Below are 14,342 nucleotides of genomic sequence, written 5' to 3'. Positions count from 1 at the left end.
TGGTCACCGCTTGCCTGGGCGTTGTGGAGATGTGAGGACAGTATTGATGTCGAGATCGGATCGAAATCAAAGGTGGTAGAGTCCGTCAACCTGGCTGCCTTTGGTCTTGCTGCAGCCTTCGGTGTCCGTGACTGTCGTGTTGTCGTCGTGTGGTGGCGTGCGAAGTGATTCCTTCTTGACTGGATGTGAACCTAACTGCAACTTGCAGTCTGCAAGTGGCACATCTCGAATAAGAGAACTGAGGAATCACCTCGAGGGCATCCCAGCCTCTCACTGTCGTCCCCGATCGAGCCTCTCCTCTTGGCTCACATTAAGCATAGGCGGTAACAAAGCGGGCTAGAACTGTGAGAGCATGGCACCGCTGCTTTTGTGATATCCCACAGTACTAAGGAGGATTATCTCCAACACCGTATCCCACAGGTCAAACTATAGCAGGCTATCCCGCAGTAGATGACAGCACAGAATGTGATCTGATGTCCCCTTCGGACATTATCCTAGCGGCTGGGACTCTCCTGCAGGTTGCATATTGTCAGTTGAGATTCAACAGGTCAACATGCATATGCACTTGCACTGGCACTCGTTGAGGCCGCCTTGGTTCCAGGCAAAACATTGAGTATATCCTTCGTTTTTCGTCGCCCAGTTAGCAGCAGGTCCGAGAAACAAAAGCAAGATATTTCTTGGCCTTCCCAAGTGTGGAAAACTCCACTTCTCCGGGACTTTTGCTAATGTCCAGACCTGAGTCCACCCACGCAGCAACTGCGAGACGTCCGGCTGTGCAGAAGAGTATCCCCGTTGATATGAGGTAGCGATCAAGTTGCCAGATCTAATGATGACGATCTGCCCGCAGCCGTACTTGGACGCTCATATTAAGGAACGGACGCAACACCTTAGCGTCGTGAGTGGCTTGTCCGTGGGCGATGATCGTCCTCAGCTGAATTTCACACGACGTCCTTGACTGCCCTGCCCGAGGGAATTCCCACAGTAACGAGCCGTGGGAAGACACATCAATCTCCCGGTACGGTGATCACCAGCCCGCGCACAGGTTCGTTCGAGGAACGGACAACCCGGAAACCGTCACTTCTGCCTCGGCGTCACCTCTTGATACCTTAGTTTAGGGTTATGCAAGAAGGTGCTGAAACAGCAGATGGACAGGACCAAGCTTTGATGAAACAATGCCGGCCCTTCACAGAGATATGTTTCGACTAGCACCGCTTGGTGTGTTTTCTGACGTCGCGCTCTTTTTGCCACTTGGCTGAGAGCGGAATCAACTTGGGCTGGCATCTGCACGTCCCATGGTTGAAAGACGTCGTGGGTACGGAGAGCCGCATCCTGGTGGTTGCATATACTAGTGTGCTGCCAGAAGAGACGCGCCCAGACAGTCCTTATTCTCCGAGGCTGGGGAGAGGTGTCAAATCAGACGGGTCATCTCTTTGCTCGCTCGGCAGGAAAGGGGACCGAAGCAGGACGAAGTGTGGAAGATGACAGGACCGTCCGTTCGTCCTGTGTGCAGCGCACCGAATTCAGAAGGGGTCGAAACCCAGCCGAGGATCAACAAGCATGAAATATGGCATGACATGGCATGACATGGATCTCCATGCCCCGTGGGTTGCCGAAGACTTCGAGAAGGCCGCGTCTGGCGACAGGCGTCGCATGAGCGGGACTCTCGCCCAGGACGACAGACACCACACGTGCGTGCATTGAGTCTCATCACACACACCCCGATATAAGCCACATGGGGTTGAGATCTTGCCCCGATGGGTCCCGCCCGTCAATCGCCGAGGCCGAAGCACCACCCTTGGCCTTGATGACTCGGTCCGGGGGTTTCTGAGAGAGACATGGTGTGAGAACGACCCCCTTATCTATACTAAGACATGGAGCCCAATTCTGTTTGCTCCCGCTCGGGGTGGAACACGCTCGCAGAGGCTGTGCGGCCCACCAGATGGCAACCAGGCAATCAAACAGCCAGCCAGCCAGCGAACCAGTCAAAGTCAAATCATGGCAGATGTCCAAGGGGGAGGAGACAAGAGGTTGCCGCGTTCAGGCCTCTCGTGGCAGGGCGCTAGCGCAGACCTTGTGTGCGCGCAGTGGCCCTGTGCCAGAGCTTTTTCCTCAGCCCGAGTCCGTGAACATGATTTTGCTCTTGTCCCGGGCAGGAACCTTGTTGACCTTGGGCCGAGAGAGTTTGGTTAGGCCGGGACACCGGCCAGTTCTGGCGACCAGAGTCACCAGACCGCCGACAGTCAGACATCAGACAGCAGACAGCATCGCGGGGAAAGGAGTGCAGGAATGCTGGAAATGAGTCGACGCGTCGGCGGTGCTGAAAGCAGATGTCAAGCCCAGTAAGTCGGTCATGCGCATGGCTGGGCTGGCTGGATGGGGGCCCCGTCCGTTCTTCTATTTTTGTTGAAATGGACAGAAGAGGCCCATTTTTGAGAATTTACCCATGTTTCCCGCGCAGGAGCCAGCAGGAGGCAGGCGATCGTTCCACAGATTGCTCGGACCGGGGTAGATCCTTGGGTCCTTGTATGTCTTTTGAGTCCCTAGGGCCCAGGGAATGGGTCTCTTGCATCCATGTCGAGCCACGCGGTGCTTGCGAGGGAGGTGGTGTGAGTCGGGTCGTGCTGCGTGTGAGATGGTGGTTGTCGACGGCCGCAACCCAATGCCGTCGAGCGGCGACGACGACGACGACGTGTGAGAGGTCAACTGACCAGACAGACTGGCGGACCGGGCAAAAAACCAAAGGGTAAAAATGGATGCAGCATGTGTTTCTTACAGTAGTGTCCTGCAGCCACATAGGGAGAGAGTGACCCAGACGGTCGGGGTCAGGATGACTGTGCAGTACATCTCGATTCCCATCCGCATCCTTCAGCCTCACAGGATTCCTGCCGCCAATCCATGGCTCCATCTGCGTAGCGACCGCCTGCTCACCTCACACCGTCTCGCTCCAGGCTAGCGTAGTAGTCTTGTCTATTGTTGTTTTGGCTCTGCAACACGTCGTGGCCTGCCTGACATGACATGCTTGCTGATGGCCGACTAAGGAAGCACTTGCGTCCGCTGCTATTACCATTTTCCACGCGAGTCGCATAAACCCCGTGATGACGGCTGATTTGCCCACACGAGTAATCACGTACTTGCCAGCACGACTGTCGCGGCCGACGCAGGCTCACGCCCGCAAAAAAAAGACACACACGCGCATGGCAGTGCCTACCGTACCACGCAGCCCCGGCAGTGGCATGCTGGCAGCACAACACGACATTCCCCCAGGGGCGTGGGTGGATCCTGAAACGCACGAACGAAGGCAGGGGGGTGGGCAGGCCTTCTTTTAGGTTTAGCGCTCTGCCGCTTCTCGAAGCCCTCTATTCTCCGCACTGCAGTTCCTTGTCCTCTCCCTTGCCTTTGCCTTCCCTGCCTTGCTTCCCTTGCCCTGCCCTGCCTTGTCCTCCCCTGGCTTGCATTGCAGCAACCAACCCAGCCCATCTCCCTCGACGACAGGACAGTACCACCACTACCGCAAATCGCAACCACACACCCACACCGCACCACACTTGCTTGCAGCCACACCAGCTCACGAACCGGCTTGGCCGATTGCTTTGCGGCGACATCCTCGTTTGATGCTGCATCGATCCCCCCAAACCATACCACCCTGCCCTACCTGCTCACGTCCCAGGCCTGCGATCTGACACCGGACCCGTCCATCAAGCCAGATCCTCCCCCTGCCCACAGACTCAGATACACGCACACTCCCATATCACACCCTCCTCACACCTCCTTGCTTGGGCTCTTGTGCCAGGTTGTGCTCTCCCTTGTGCTTACCGCTCGAGGAAAACTAGAAACGTGGGAGTCATTTGACCTTCGCCCTCGTCGGTTCCGCTCCGCTTTCCCAAAACTACGGTTCCTGGGGCATCCCGGGCCCATCCTGACTGGAAACTGAGCCCTGCGCCCCCTTGTCAGGCCTTGCCCTCTAACGCTACCACACGCAACCCGACCGCACATCGCCTTGCCTGTGACTTGCCTTTCCCTCTTCCTGTCTATTTATATTTTAGCCCGGCCGCCCGCTCCCAAGCTCGCGCCCGCCTTCCCCCTTCTGCCCATCATGTCCAAGACTGCTGCCCAAGAGGAATTCGACGACTTCATCGCAAAGAATTCAACCGGCCCTGACGATCGCATCCACCCAGAAGACAGAGCGGAAGTTGCCCGTGAGCGAGATCTCCACGTGAGGGACAACAGTGACGACGAGGAAGAAAGTTATCGCGCCGCAAAGGTCGACGCCGCCATGCGCATGTCCACATACGATACCCGGTCCACGGCGGACCTGATGCTGCCGCCCGCGAGCTTCGACTCGGGCCGTGCCACTGGCGTAAAGGGCGTCATCGCCGACGCGAGGAATTATGAGAACGCCAGGAGGAGCAAGTGGAGCGAGAAGATGAGGAACGCGAGGAGGAGCGTCATCGAGTTCGCCTCGGTGAAATCAGGCTCAGACAAGAGCGACTCGGAGCTGAGCGGTGCCGAGGACGAGGAGTCATTCCTGAAGCAATGGCGGGAATCAAGGCGGCGGGAGCTCGAGTCCGAGGACAGGTCATCAGTCCGCAACAGGAGAACGAGCCCCAGCGCGCGCATGTATGGCCGCTTCGAGGAGGTTGACGCCATGGGATACCTAGACGCCATTGAGAAGGTGTCGAGGGAAACAACTGTCGTCGTCTTCGTCTACGATCATGAGGTTTGTGATCTTGCCCCTTCCCAGCCCGTGTCTTCCACTCAAACGCTAACCCGTGTGTATAGTCGGATGTGTCTTCCACAATAGAGTCCGCCATGATGCCTTTGGTGCGCTCAAATCCAGCGATTCGGTTTGTAAAAGTACACTACGAGGAGATCGAGTTCGACCAGGCAGGCGTCCCAGCAGTATTGGCGTACAAGAACCAAGGCGATCTCTTCGCCAACCTGACTGCCCTTATCGACATGATCCCAGACGAGGAGGACTTCGACAGCGACTCGCTGAAGAAGTTATTCCAAGAACATCGCATCGTCTGAGGCGGCGGGCACACCGAACACGACGCATTCAAACAGCGGCACCGAGCAGCTCGACAGAGCTGCCCGGGGCCCACATTACCCCCTACAGCCTGGATCCCCCTGAGACCAGCGATAGCCTCTCAGGCGAGGACTGGCGGCATCACATTCCATTCCCGCCCCCGGTCCTCTCCATGGCTGCCTTTCAGCTTAACTATACTATAATGAAGCGCTCTGTATATTGTTCATTTTTCTTGTATGATTGGGATGATCTCACGGAGGCGGCTGCTTGGCCCGGGCACGTCGCATTGTTTGATGAGAGACTGCATGAAAAGGCCACGGCTCGCCTCGGCCTGGTCCCGCCATGGCTTTGATGACGGCTCGGCACGGGCTGCAGCAGGTGGCCATGCGAGACAGCATATGATTCCCCTGGGGGCTACATCGGCCGGTGTGAAGGCTACGACACGGAATGCATTGATCGAATTCAAGGAGTTACGTGCGTGCGTGCGTGCTTTTTCCAACCTGCTTGCTGCATAGGCTTCGGGGACCGGCGAAGGCGTTTCTGCGGATGGGACGCAAATGAGGCTCAGACATAAAGTCCGAAAATGGGAAGGAGCGGGTTGATCTAGGGACAGAAACTCGGACTATCAATAAGAGTGATCTTTGGCGACATCAAGACTCGAAAATGTGCATAGATAGCATTGTGAAATCAATTTGTGAAATCAATTTGGGCCAAGGGATCAAGAAAGAACTGTGCGACCTTAAGGGTCCATGATACTGAAAGTCTTATTAAACGGACTATCCTGCGATAGATGAGCAAGTGTTCTGTAGAAACGCTTCCCTTACAAGGCTACCTAGTCTTCGTCTAGGTATTTTCGAAATATCTCAAAGACAAAGAGTAGAACATTTGTTTTCTGTACTCGGACAGGTCAATCGCACCCAAGGTTGACGTTGATGTCATTTAACGAGCTGGCCATTAGGGGTGGCCCCACTCAGTATGGGGTGTAGGTGCCAGGGTGGATGCCCAAGTACACGTGTAGTCGGTCAGTCTGATACGGGAACGATAAGGCGTGGGGTAGTCTTGTTCATTGACGATGCATTGCTGGTGTGGGGATTTCTACGAGTGTTGAAGTACCCCGCCGTCCGAAGCTCACGTCTGAGCTAGACATTAACACCCGGGATGACCAGACCAAAGGAGTTTGTTGAGCGACCTAGGCAGATTACTTTGAGTCACGAGAGGACTTTAGAGGTGCGTTCGTAAGCGACTGGGGATTAACTTGGACAGGTAGACACGGACCGTTCGTTCCCATACGTGCTGCACATGCCACCCGCGAACAGACCCAGCAGCGGTCCTGCAACCACTTAAACCCACTTGTTTGAGCCGGCGGAACTCAAGCTTTGGGGTATGACACTCGACTTGCCCTGACCTTAGACCGCTGCATCTGCCATTCCTCTGCCCGCCCAACCCGAGGTACATAGACCAGATAGTCTGTCTAATCAGACCGCAGTAGCTGCCCGCACGCCTGCCTGCCAGCCTGCCTGCCAGGGAGGTAGGTACCTTTTCGGCGTCCATCCATCATCGTCTCACTGGAAGTTCAGCCAGTCTCCGACTTTCATCGCACGCTTCATCACCTCCCCTGAACTGCATACCCACGTCTACCTAGGATTCGTCTGCCATCTTACGATCCTGCGTGCCAACTCTCCCTCGTGCATCATCGCCTAGCGAGGCAGACGACCCTGCCGACAAGGCCGTAACTTACGTGTGCGCGACCTTCTTTATCCTAGCTGCTGGATGCTTTCCCCACCTCGCCCTGCCTCGACCACACCAGGCAGCACCGGCAAGGCAACAAGGGCGATTCACCCCGAAACCACCAGATCCGAGCCTCCAGGAGTGGACAAGAGCTCTCCAGTCAGTCCCCGGTTTCCTCGTCTTCCCCCGTGTCCTATTTGCACCTCATCCTTCCACTCGCACACATTCCCCTTGCGGTCTGATCGGTTACTCGCTGCGTTGGGGCCTCGTCTTGGTCCGCTACCTCCCACCTAAGCCCCTCATCCCCGCCCTCCCACCAACTACAGGTCATTGCACGACCGACTATCAGATAGCCTCTGGTCTAAACCACAAGCTTCCTAACCGCCTCACTCACTTGCCTGGTCACTTCTCTCCGTCATCAGAAAGCCTGAGTCGTGAAAGCATGACGTGAACCGTACAAGGCTAATAAATATACTCCGTTATGGAAGGGCAGGCCAGACTTGACAGCTCTCCGGACGAACCCTCTCCTGTTGCATCTGCTTCGACACAGCCCACATCTGACCCTTCGGTCTCGAGATCGGTACCGACTCTGCGATTTCCGAGGCCACAGGGCAACCAGAGACTCGCGAACTGGGTGTCGTCCAGCTCTCCTGACATCATGGCCTCGCCACATTCAGGTGACGACGACGGCAGTCTGTCCGATTCCACCTTCGAGATTATCCCCCGCGACAGCACAGACGAGGGCAGCCTGGATGGCCGGGCAGACTCCATGTCTGAGTCTTTCTCCGAGCTTGACAGATATCCCAATGCTGAAGAGGTCCAGGTCCTCCCCCCTGGGTTGGACGCCATGAGCAACAGCGTGGGAAGTGCCTTCGAGTCGGATTCTGAGCCCGAAGATGACGCATCTGCGGAAGAAGCCCCTGTTTCCGGACAGGAGGAGGGCTCTTCCCACTCATATCACGATGCAGACGAATTGCTGCGCAGCTCTTTCACCCAGGCCTCTGTTCCCAGGCCATTCCCACCAACATCAACGGGCTCCATCGAGTTTAATGAGCCAGAGGACGTCGACGTACACATCGACAAAATCTCCGTGAAGCATACTATCAGAGAGTTTACTGAGGAGGAGGCCACTGTGCTTCTCCGTAGCCTGGATTTGGAGGACGTGCCTCGTCGCCTCTGCGCAAGCATCCGGCAAACCATGTCTCAGAGATGCTTGTCGGCCCACGAGGCATTCCGGGTCCTCTATCTCGGCGATGAGGACATGAAAGGCGAGATAATACTCAAGATCTCGCGTGCAATTACTTGCTCATCCTCGGTCGACTACAATGAAAACAAAATCCTCCGCAGGAACACCGAGGGCGTCTACAACATAGTGCCTGTGACGTTCGGCGCTGTCAAAGACCGTGACGTCGAGCTGATGGAGGCGTCAGCCTTCCAGATCAAAGTCGACACCTGCGTTGACGCTGATAAAATCCCAATCGAGGGAGGCTTCTTCCGAGATGACATCATCTACTCTTTGACAGTGGATGGGGGCAACGGCGGCAAGAAGTACAAATCAGTCCCTGCCGGTGGCCCGGAGGGTGCTCAGGTCCAGCCCGCATGGAGCCTTCCTCATGTGGCTGTGATCTACTGCAGCGATGTTGACGATCCGGAGATGGTGAGCACTCAGCAGGTAACTTGGGAATTCTGCAAACGCCATGCCATTCCGTGCCTCTACATTTCAGACCACTCGGCTCTTGTAAGCCCTGCTGCGGGACGGTGGCGGAATTATACAAACGAGCACGCTGTTCACCTCTCACTCGAGTCCAGGGAGTCCCAATCGCGGGAGGCAAGCTGGTCGGAGCAGAGGTTCCCGATTGATCTGACCTCGTTCCTTAACATCGACAACCGCCAGATGAACCAGAACCTCGCCTATTTGACGGGTCTTCAAGAGCCAACCCAGGCCGCTGACGAGAAGGCGAAGGGTACTGTTTCGCTGACTGGCGGTCAAAAGGACTCGCCGGACGAGGACTCAAAGGAATGGAAGGCTTATGCTGAAAAGTTCTTGGAGCCCTATATACAGCTGATGGAGGACTCTCGCTACTTCTCCCTCCACTGCTCCATAGCTGTGGTTCTGCTGGTCGCGGTGTCCGCCTGGCTCATCAACGTCATCACCCCTACCTCGATCAACGACCCAGCTGTACATCGGGGACTGAATGTCCTTCCAGAAACCTCAGCAGGTATAATAACAGCAACTGCGACAGTCACCGTCAGCCACACCTCGACGAAGACCGTCAAGCTCGCAACTGCGGAGACCCCTGCCTTCGGCGGGCTACTCTCTGACATGGCCCACACTGTGAGCTTAGAGCCCAGCATGAAGGACAGCATCTGCACCGTCGAGATGTACAGCGGAAACGAGATCCTTCTCAAACTTCCATCTGGTACGAAGGCCTCGTGGTTGGCCAAGGGCGCAATCGAGGTTGATGTCTTCCGCGGCAACAGCCCTGTCAAGTCCAAATTGTCCAGTATCGACGAGGGTATCCTTGTTGAAATCAACGAGAAGGATGCGTACGGTGTAGTCAATGTGTCTGTTGTCACCTCGCGGAAGCCCAAGATCAACGAGACGTTTGCCATCGATTTCGGTACTTCATTCTTCATTGGAGCCTTGGAAGCAGCGAAAGGCACCTTTGAGGAAATGGCTCAGGTGTTTGTTGACAGGGCGAATGATGCGGCCAAGCTCGTCGAAGACAACTACGCCTCGTCCTTCGCTTCAACAGAGGAGAGTGTTAGGAACGAGGTAGCGTCCTGGTGGGAGGCGATCAAAGACGCCAGCCAGTCTGCACGTGCCTTTTCTTCTGAAAGGGTTGGAGAGACGTACGATCGGGTCAAGGACTCTCTCCGTCGCGAAGATATGCGCTCGTATCTCGATGGTGCTCGCCAGAGTCTCGATAGTGCTCGCCAGAGCTTGACCGAGAAGCAAGCCCGCCTCCTGGAGGACTCAGCGAAGATCCGTCATGAGGCGGACCTTGCTGTCCTCAAAGCGCAGATCACATCAAAGCTGTGGTGGCTGAAGGCGCAGGGCAAGTCCGAGGAGCATGACGAGTACGAGCGTCAGGCTCGCTTGTTCGTCAAGAACCGCCAGGAGGCACTCAAGGCCGAGCAGTCCCGGGGTGCCTGTGCCGAGTCGAGCAGATGCCCTCGAACTGGAGACAGCCCATGCCGGTGCAAGAACAAGGGACTCAGCCGGTGGAAGGTCTAGTAAACACCTACACAATTGTCTGCCTTTGCATCTTCTCTGCGGCCCCCTTTTCTTTTACTCTTAATGGTTTACTAAGACAGGCATGGAAGGGACTCGATATCACAAGATCAGTGTGTGGGCGTGGATCAAGAACACTGGCGTTTCCGGTTTGACTGGTGTTGGTTTTAGCCAGGCTGTCGGCCTATTTTGTGTTGATATCATTCCCCTCATGCAAAACATGCACATCTTTCCCCGGTTGGTCTCAATGGACAACTACAGTGGCGGTAGCGAAGCAATCGTCCGTCAGTCAGAGACATATCGCTTACGTACGGTTTTGAGATTGGAAGAGCTGCCGTCATTTTTGATACCTGCCGGCGACTGGCGAAGAGGGTGAAAGAGGCGAATGAGGGCAAGGGACGGACGGAAAGGGACGGAACGCAAGATATCTCTCTGTTTTTCTTTCTTGTGCTATGAATACACCAACTGCCCCTGAGGAATGATTCTTAAACTGCATGGTGTAAAAATATGTAGTCATGTATTTGTGGGGTTTGTGCTGCTTCGTAAGACAAACAATGGCAGGAATCTCTCGAGATTGATGCCGTAGTGCGTACCTCCCACCAGCCAGCCTGACTGGTGACTGACTGGCAGCCTAGCAGCGCCCGGGCAGGTCCTGGCAGCCTGGGCAGCAGCAACATTCGAGGTGCCTGTGGCGGCTTGACGGTGGAGCCAATCAGCTCCAGCAGATCTTCAGGCCCCTAGATTCGAGCGTAGCGCCGATTTTAGGCTGGGACCCACCGCAAGTTCTGATGGGTGAGGGGCATCCAAGCCGTGGGCAGTCAGTCATTTCCTTCGACCGCCGTCGACTTGCACCTCTTCCTGACAACAACGAAACCATCAGCGGCATCTAACAGCCTTTGTCGTTTGAGCTACCCATTTTCTGTCACAAGGTACTTTGACACACGCTTTTCCGAGGAAGGCACGAGCTCCAAGAGCGGTCTCGTCCCTAAAGTCCCTGGACAACCCCGCTAACGATTCGGGCTCTGCTTTTGTTTAGGTCCTCCAAGCTTGCAAGTCGATATCACCCAAGAAATCTGTAGCCATGTCTTCCGCCGAGAACCCCGCGAAGCCTGTCGAGGAGACCAAGGCAGAGGTCAGTCATCACACAGAAGAAGCCTTCGAGCGACATCACATGCCGGTCATACTGCCGCTATCCTGCCCGTCTGGCGCCTTTGCCTCGCAATGCCACAGGCCATCGCGGCAGCCGCGCGCATTCACAGAAAGGGCCGGATGGTGCATGGCCAGGCGCCGGAGTCACGCCCCCCCCCCAGGAACTCGACTGCATGACCATGGAGGATTACGATGCTGACGGGACGTACTTTAGGAGACGAAGACCGTCACCTCCTCTGCCGTCTTCTCCATGTTCGGAGGTGGCGCAAAGAAAGAGAAGAAGGACGACGAGGAGGACCGCGGCGATAACTCCGGCAGCAACAAGGCCCAGCGCGACGCTGCCGCTGCCGCCAAGGATGGCGAGGAAGTGAGTGATGTTGCCACCTACCCACAGCCGCCCTACCATGGCCAGTAAAATATAGGACTTTGCTGACCGGTACCCCTTGTCTCTACAGGGCGAGGATGCCCCCGAGTCCGAGGATGTCCACTTCGAGCCGGTGATCCGCCTGACCGAGAAGGTCGAGACGAAGACAAACGAGGAGGCCGAGGAGCAGCTCTTCAAGATGCGTGCGAAGCTGTTTGTCTTCAAGAAGGACGCACAGGAGTGGAAGGAGCGCGGTACTGGTGACGTCCGCCTGCTCAAGCACAAGGAGAACGGCAAGACTCGCCTGGTCATGCGACGTGACAAGACCCTTAAGGTCTGCGCCAACCACTACAGTGCGTGCACCACTTGCCGAGGATCTCTCGCGCCCTGGATTGTGTTCTGATAGAAGCTGACGCTGTTTCCAGTCGTCCCGGAGATGAAGCTGTCCCCCAACGTCGGATCTGACCGAAGCTGGGTGTGGAACGCCGCCGCCGATGTGAGTGAGGGCGAGGCCGAGGCCGTGACTCTTGCTATCCGCTTCGCCAACTCTGAGAGTGCGTTCTCCTGCCCCAAAGAACTCGTTGCAAGCAGCTGACACATTGCAGACGCCAACGCCTTCAAGGATGCCTTTATTAAAGCCCAAAAGGATAACGAGGCGCTCTTCGACGCTGACGCTCCCGCCGAGGCGGTCCAGACGAAGGATGACGAGCCCAAGGAGACCAAGGAGGCTGAGGCTGCCTAGATCATCACGGTTAGCAAATACTGCACCGGAGCAGACTCCCTGCGAGACGCCGCGAGATGAGCAAGCACACCAAGTGCTCGCCCGGAAACACCCTACGCACGCAACACGAACCACCCGTCGTCATCAACCCCACACAGCCCCATCATACCCCAGCACCAGAATTCCCATAACCCCCCTGGCGACCGTATTCATGCGGACGAAGAGCCTGCTTGATCTGCGGAGGACCCCGTGTATCATTGCGGGTACGGAGTCGTCGAGTGGCGTCTCCGTTTCTTGAACGACTCCGGCTATCAAACTGCCGCAGCCTGTCGGGAAGTCAAAAGTAGGATTTGCGGTGGAGAGAAGAAGCAGGAGAGGACAATAATGAATACGATGACGATGTTCCCCACATACAGCACCAAGCCGTCCATTGACTTGTTCTAGACTGCTGCACGCATGTTGAGTGGGCAGGAGCTTGCCAAGGTGGAAAGTAGATAGATGAAATCATATCCTGATCCCTTTGCCTCAGCCCCTACACCATATACTCTAAATATTCCTGAAAATCGTGCTCCTGCACTGTTTATTATTGTTGACAAGCGCGTGATCAAGACAAACACACGTGGTTATATATTTCTCGGGCATGGGAGGGCCTTCAATATTCGGCACAATGAATTCCCAGGAGTTTCTGTGTTGAAATATTCATTGACGTGAATAGAGCATACTAGGCATGGCCCACATCCATGGACGACAGCTGGGTTGTAGTCACAAAAGCCTACGCAAGCGTTTCCCTCTTTATTTGGCTGCTTCATGTGACATTTCATAGAGAGTCTAACATCTATTGAGGGGTGCTGAGCTGCATCATACTTTTCTGATGGGCCAGGAGTGTAATTCCTCGTAAACAAGCCATTGGCGCCACACATGCACCGCCACTTCTCTGCTCTCGCCTTGGCCAGGAGTAGCATCACCAGCACCTCACGCTAGGCGCTAAGCTGTACACGATAAGCTCGATAAGCTATTGCCGTCCGCTTGCATTGGCACAAGGGAGCCTGGCAATTGCTCCCCTGTGACAACATAGGTTTCTATCGATCACGGCTTACCCCAACGACATACACTGTTCCCTGACCGAGCAACATCGCTACGCCTTATAGAACGGAGAGCCAGACCTCATTCCAATCACCGCCCTCGAAGCTTCAAGCATCCTGTTCTCGTCGCAGGCCGGAAGCAGCAGGACGGATCCAGCTTGGTCTTACCACGCCGGCGCCGACGAGAACCCCGTCCCCCTCTTGCTACACCCACCGACTTGCTCGTTCTCACGGGCCCACGTTGAGACTCGGTAGCGGAGGCATCTACCAAGAACCACTTGGGTTATTGCAACAAGAGAGCCGTCGATTTCAGGCGAGAAACGGTCCGCAGCCACCCACGACGAGGACGACTTTCACGGAGACCCGTTTGGCCTGTCCCAAACCGTCCCCAAGGTCTAGGCCCAACGAGAACGACTGCATCTAGTATACCAGCGGGTGCTGCGACGAAGAGGACGGCCTCACGACTGCCGTATATCCCGGACTTGACGACGACGCTCGCCCGGCCGAACACATCGGGTGCGGAGGCAAAGGCAGACACCGGCGGCTGGCAGAACGCTGCGAGGCAGCAGTGGGATATTTTGGATATTTGTTTGAAAATATTTTGGGAAACATCTGTGGATTCGCCGCAAAGATGATTGTGGAGGTGCGTTCGTCCTATCTTGCGACGCTTCTCGATTCCGTTGCAGTTGGTTGAGTTGGGCGCGTTGTTTTGCCCTTCTGGAAAGCCCCCCGCCCTTATTCCTGCCCTTTCCCCCTTTGACTTTGAGTTGGCCACTTCCTAAGCTCAGTTTGTGTTTGGGGGAAGCTATCGAGCTGCAAAACCTTGGGCTGGGCTGCACTTCTTTGACCAGGCACCCTTCCGTCGTGACTGCTGTTGTTGAAATAGCAAGCTTCCCTTCGAGCGCCCCCTCCCGCCCAAGCAGCTTTCAACAGCAGCTCTCTTGTCTTCCTTCCTTCCCTTGCACCCTTCCTTCTATCCACTCACATCGCCCTCTGGCCCTGCTGCACACCCACGTCCATCAACGCGATCACCCACG

General features: G+C 55.9%; 3 protein-coding genes across 3 annotated transcripts; all 3 read left to right on the top strand.

The window, feature by feature from the left end:
• Positions 1-4,093: 4,093 nt before the first annotated feature.
• Positions 4,094-5,028, top strand: INS49_006955 (uncharacterized protein; the record flags this gene model as incomplete). The annotated part of the gene is made up of 2 exons (XM_043167721.1): positions 4,094-4,717; positions 4,780-5,028. 2 exons carry the CDS (start codon positions 4,094-4,096, stop codon positions 5,026-5,028), a joined length of 873 nt encoding a protein of 290 aa, XP_043028865.1.
• Positions 5,029-7,412: 2,384 nt separating this feature from the next.
• On the top strand, positions 7,413-9,992 carry INS49_006954 (uncharacterized protein; the record flags this gene model as incomplete). The annotated part of the gene is made up of 3 exons (XM_043167720.1): positions 7,413-8,411; positions 8,479-8,492; positions 8,564-9,992. The coding sequence occupies 3 exons, from the start codon at positions 7,413-7,415 to the stop codon at positions 9,990-9,992; spliced, it is 2,442 nt and encodes an 813-aa protein (XP_043028864.1).
• A 1,078-nt stretch (positions 9,993-11,070) lies between these two features.
• On the top strand, positions 11,071-12,244 carry INS49_006953 (uncharacterized protein; the record flags this gene model as incomplete). The annotated part of the gene is made up of 5 exons (XM_043167719.1): positions 11,071-11,121; positions 11,353-11,505; positions 11,594-11,855; positions 11,928-12,056; positions 12,108-12,244. 5 exons carry the CDS (start codon positions 11,071-11,073, stop codon positions 12,242-12,244), a joined length of 732 nt encoding a protein of 243 aa, XP_043028863.1.
• Between the last annotated feature and the right edge of the window lie 2,098 nt (positions 12,245-14,342).

Source organism: Diaporthe citri (assembly GCF_014595645.1).
Source record: "Diaporthe citri strain NFHF-8-4 chromosome Unknown scaffold_2, whole genome shotgun sequence".
NCBI lineage: Eukaryota > Fungi > Ascomycota > Sordariomycetes > Diaporthales > Diaporthaceae > Diaporthe > Diaporthe citri.
The sequence above is the reverse complement of the archived record's forward strand: the minus strand, read 5'-3'. Positions and strand labels throughout refer to the sequence as shown.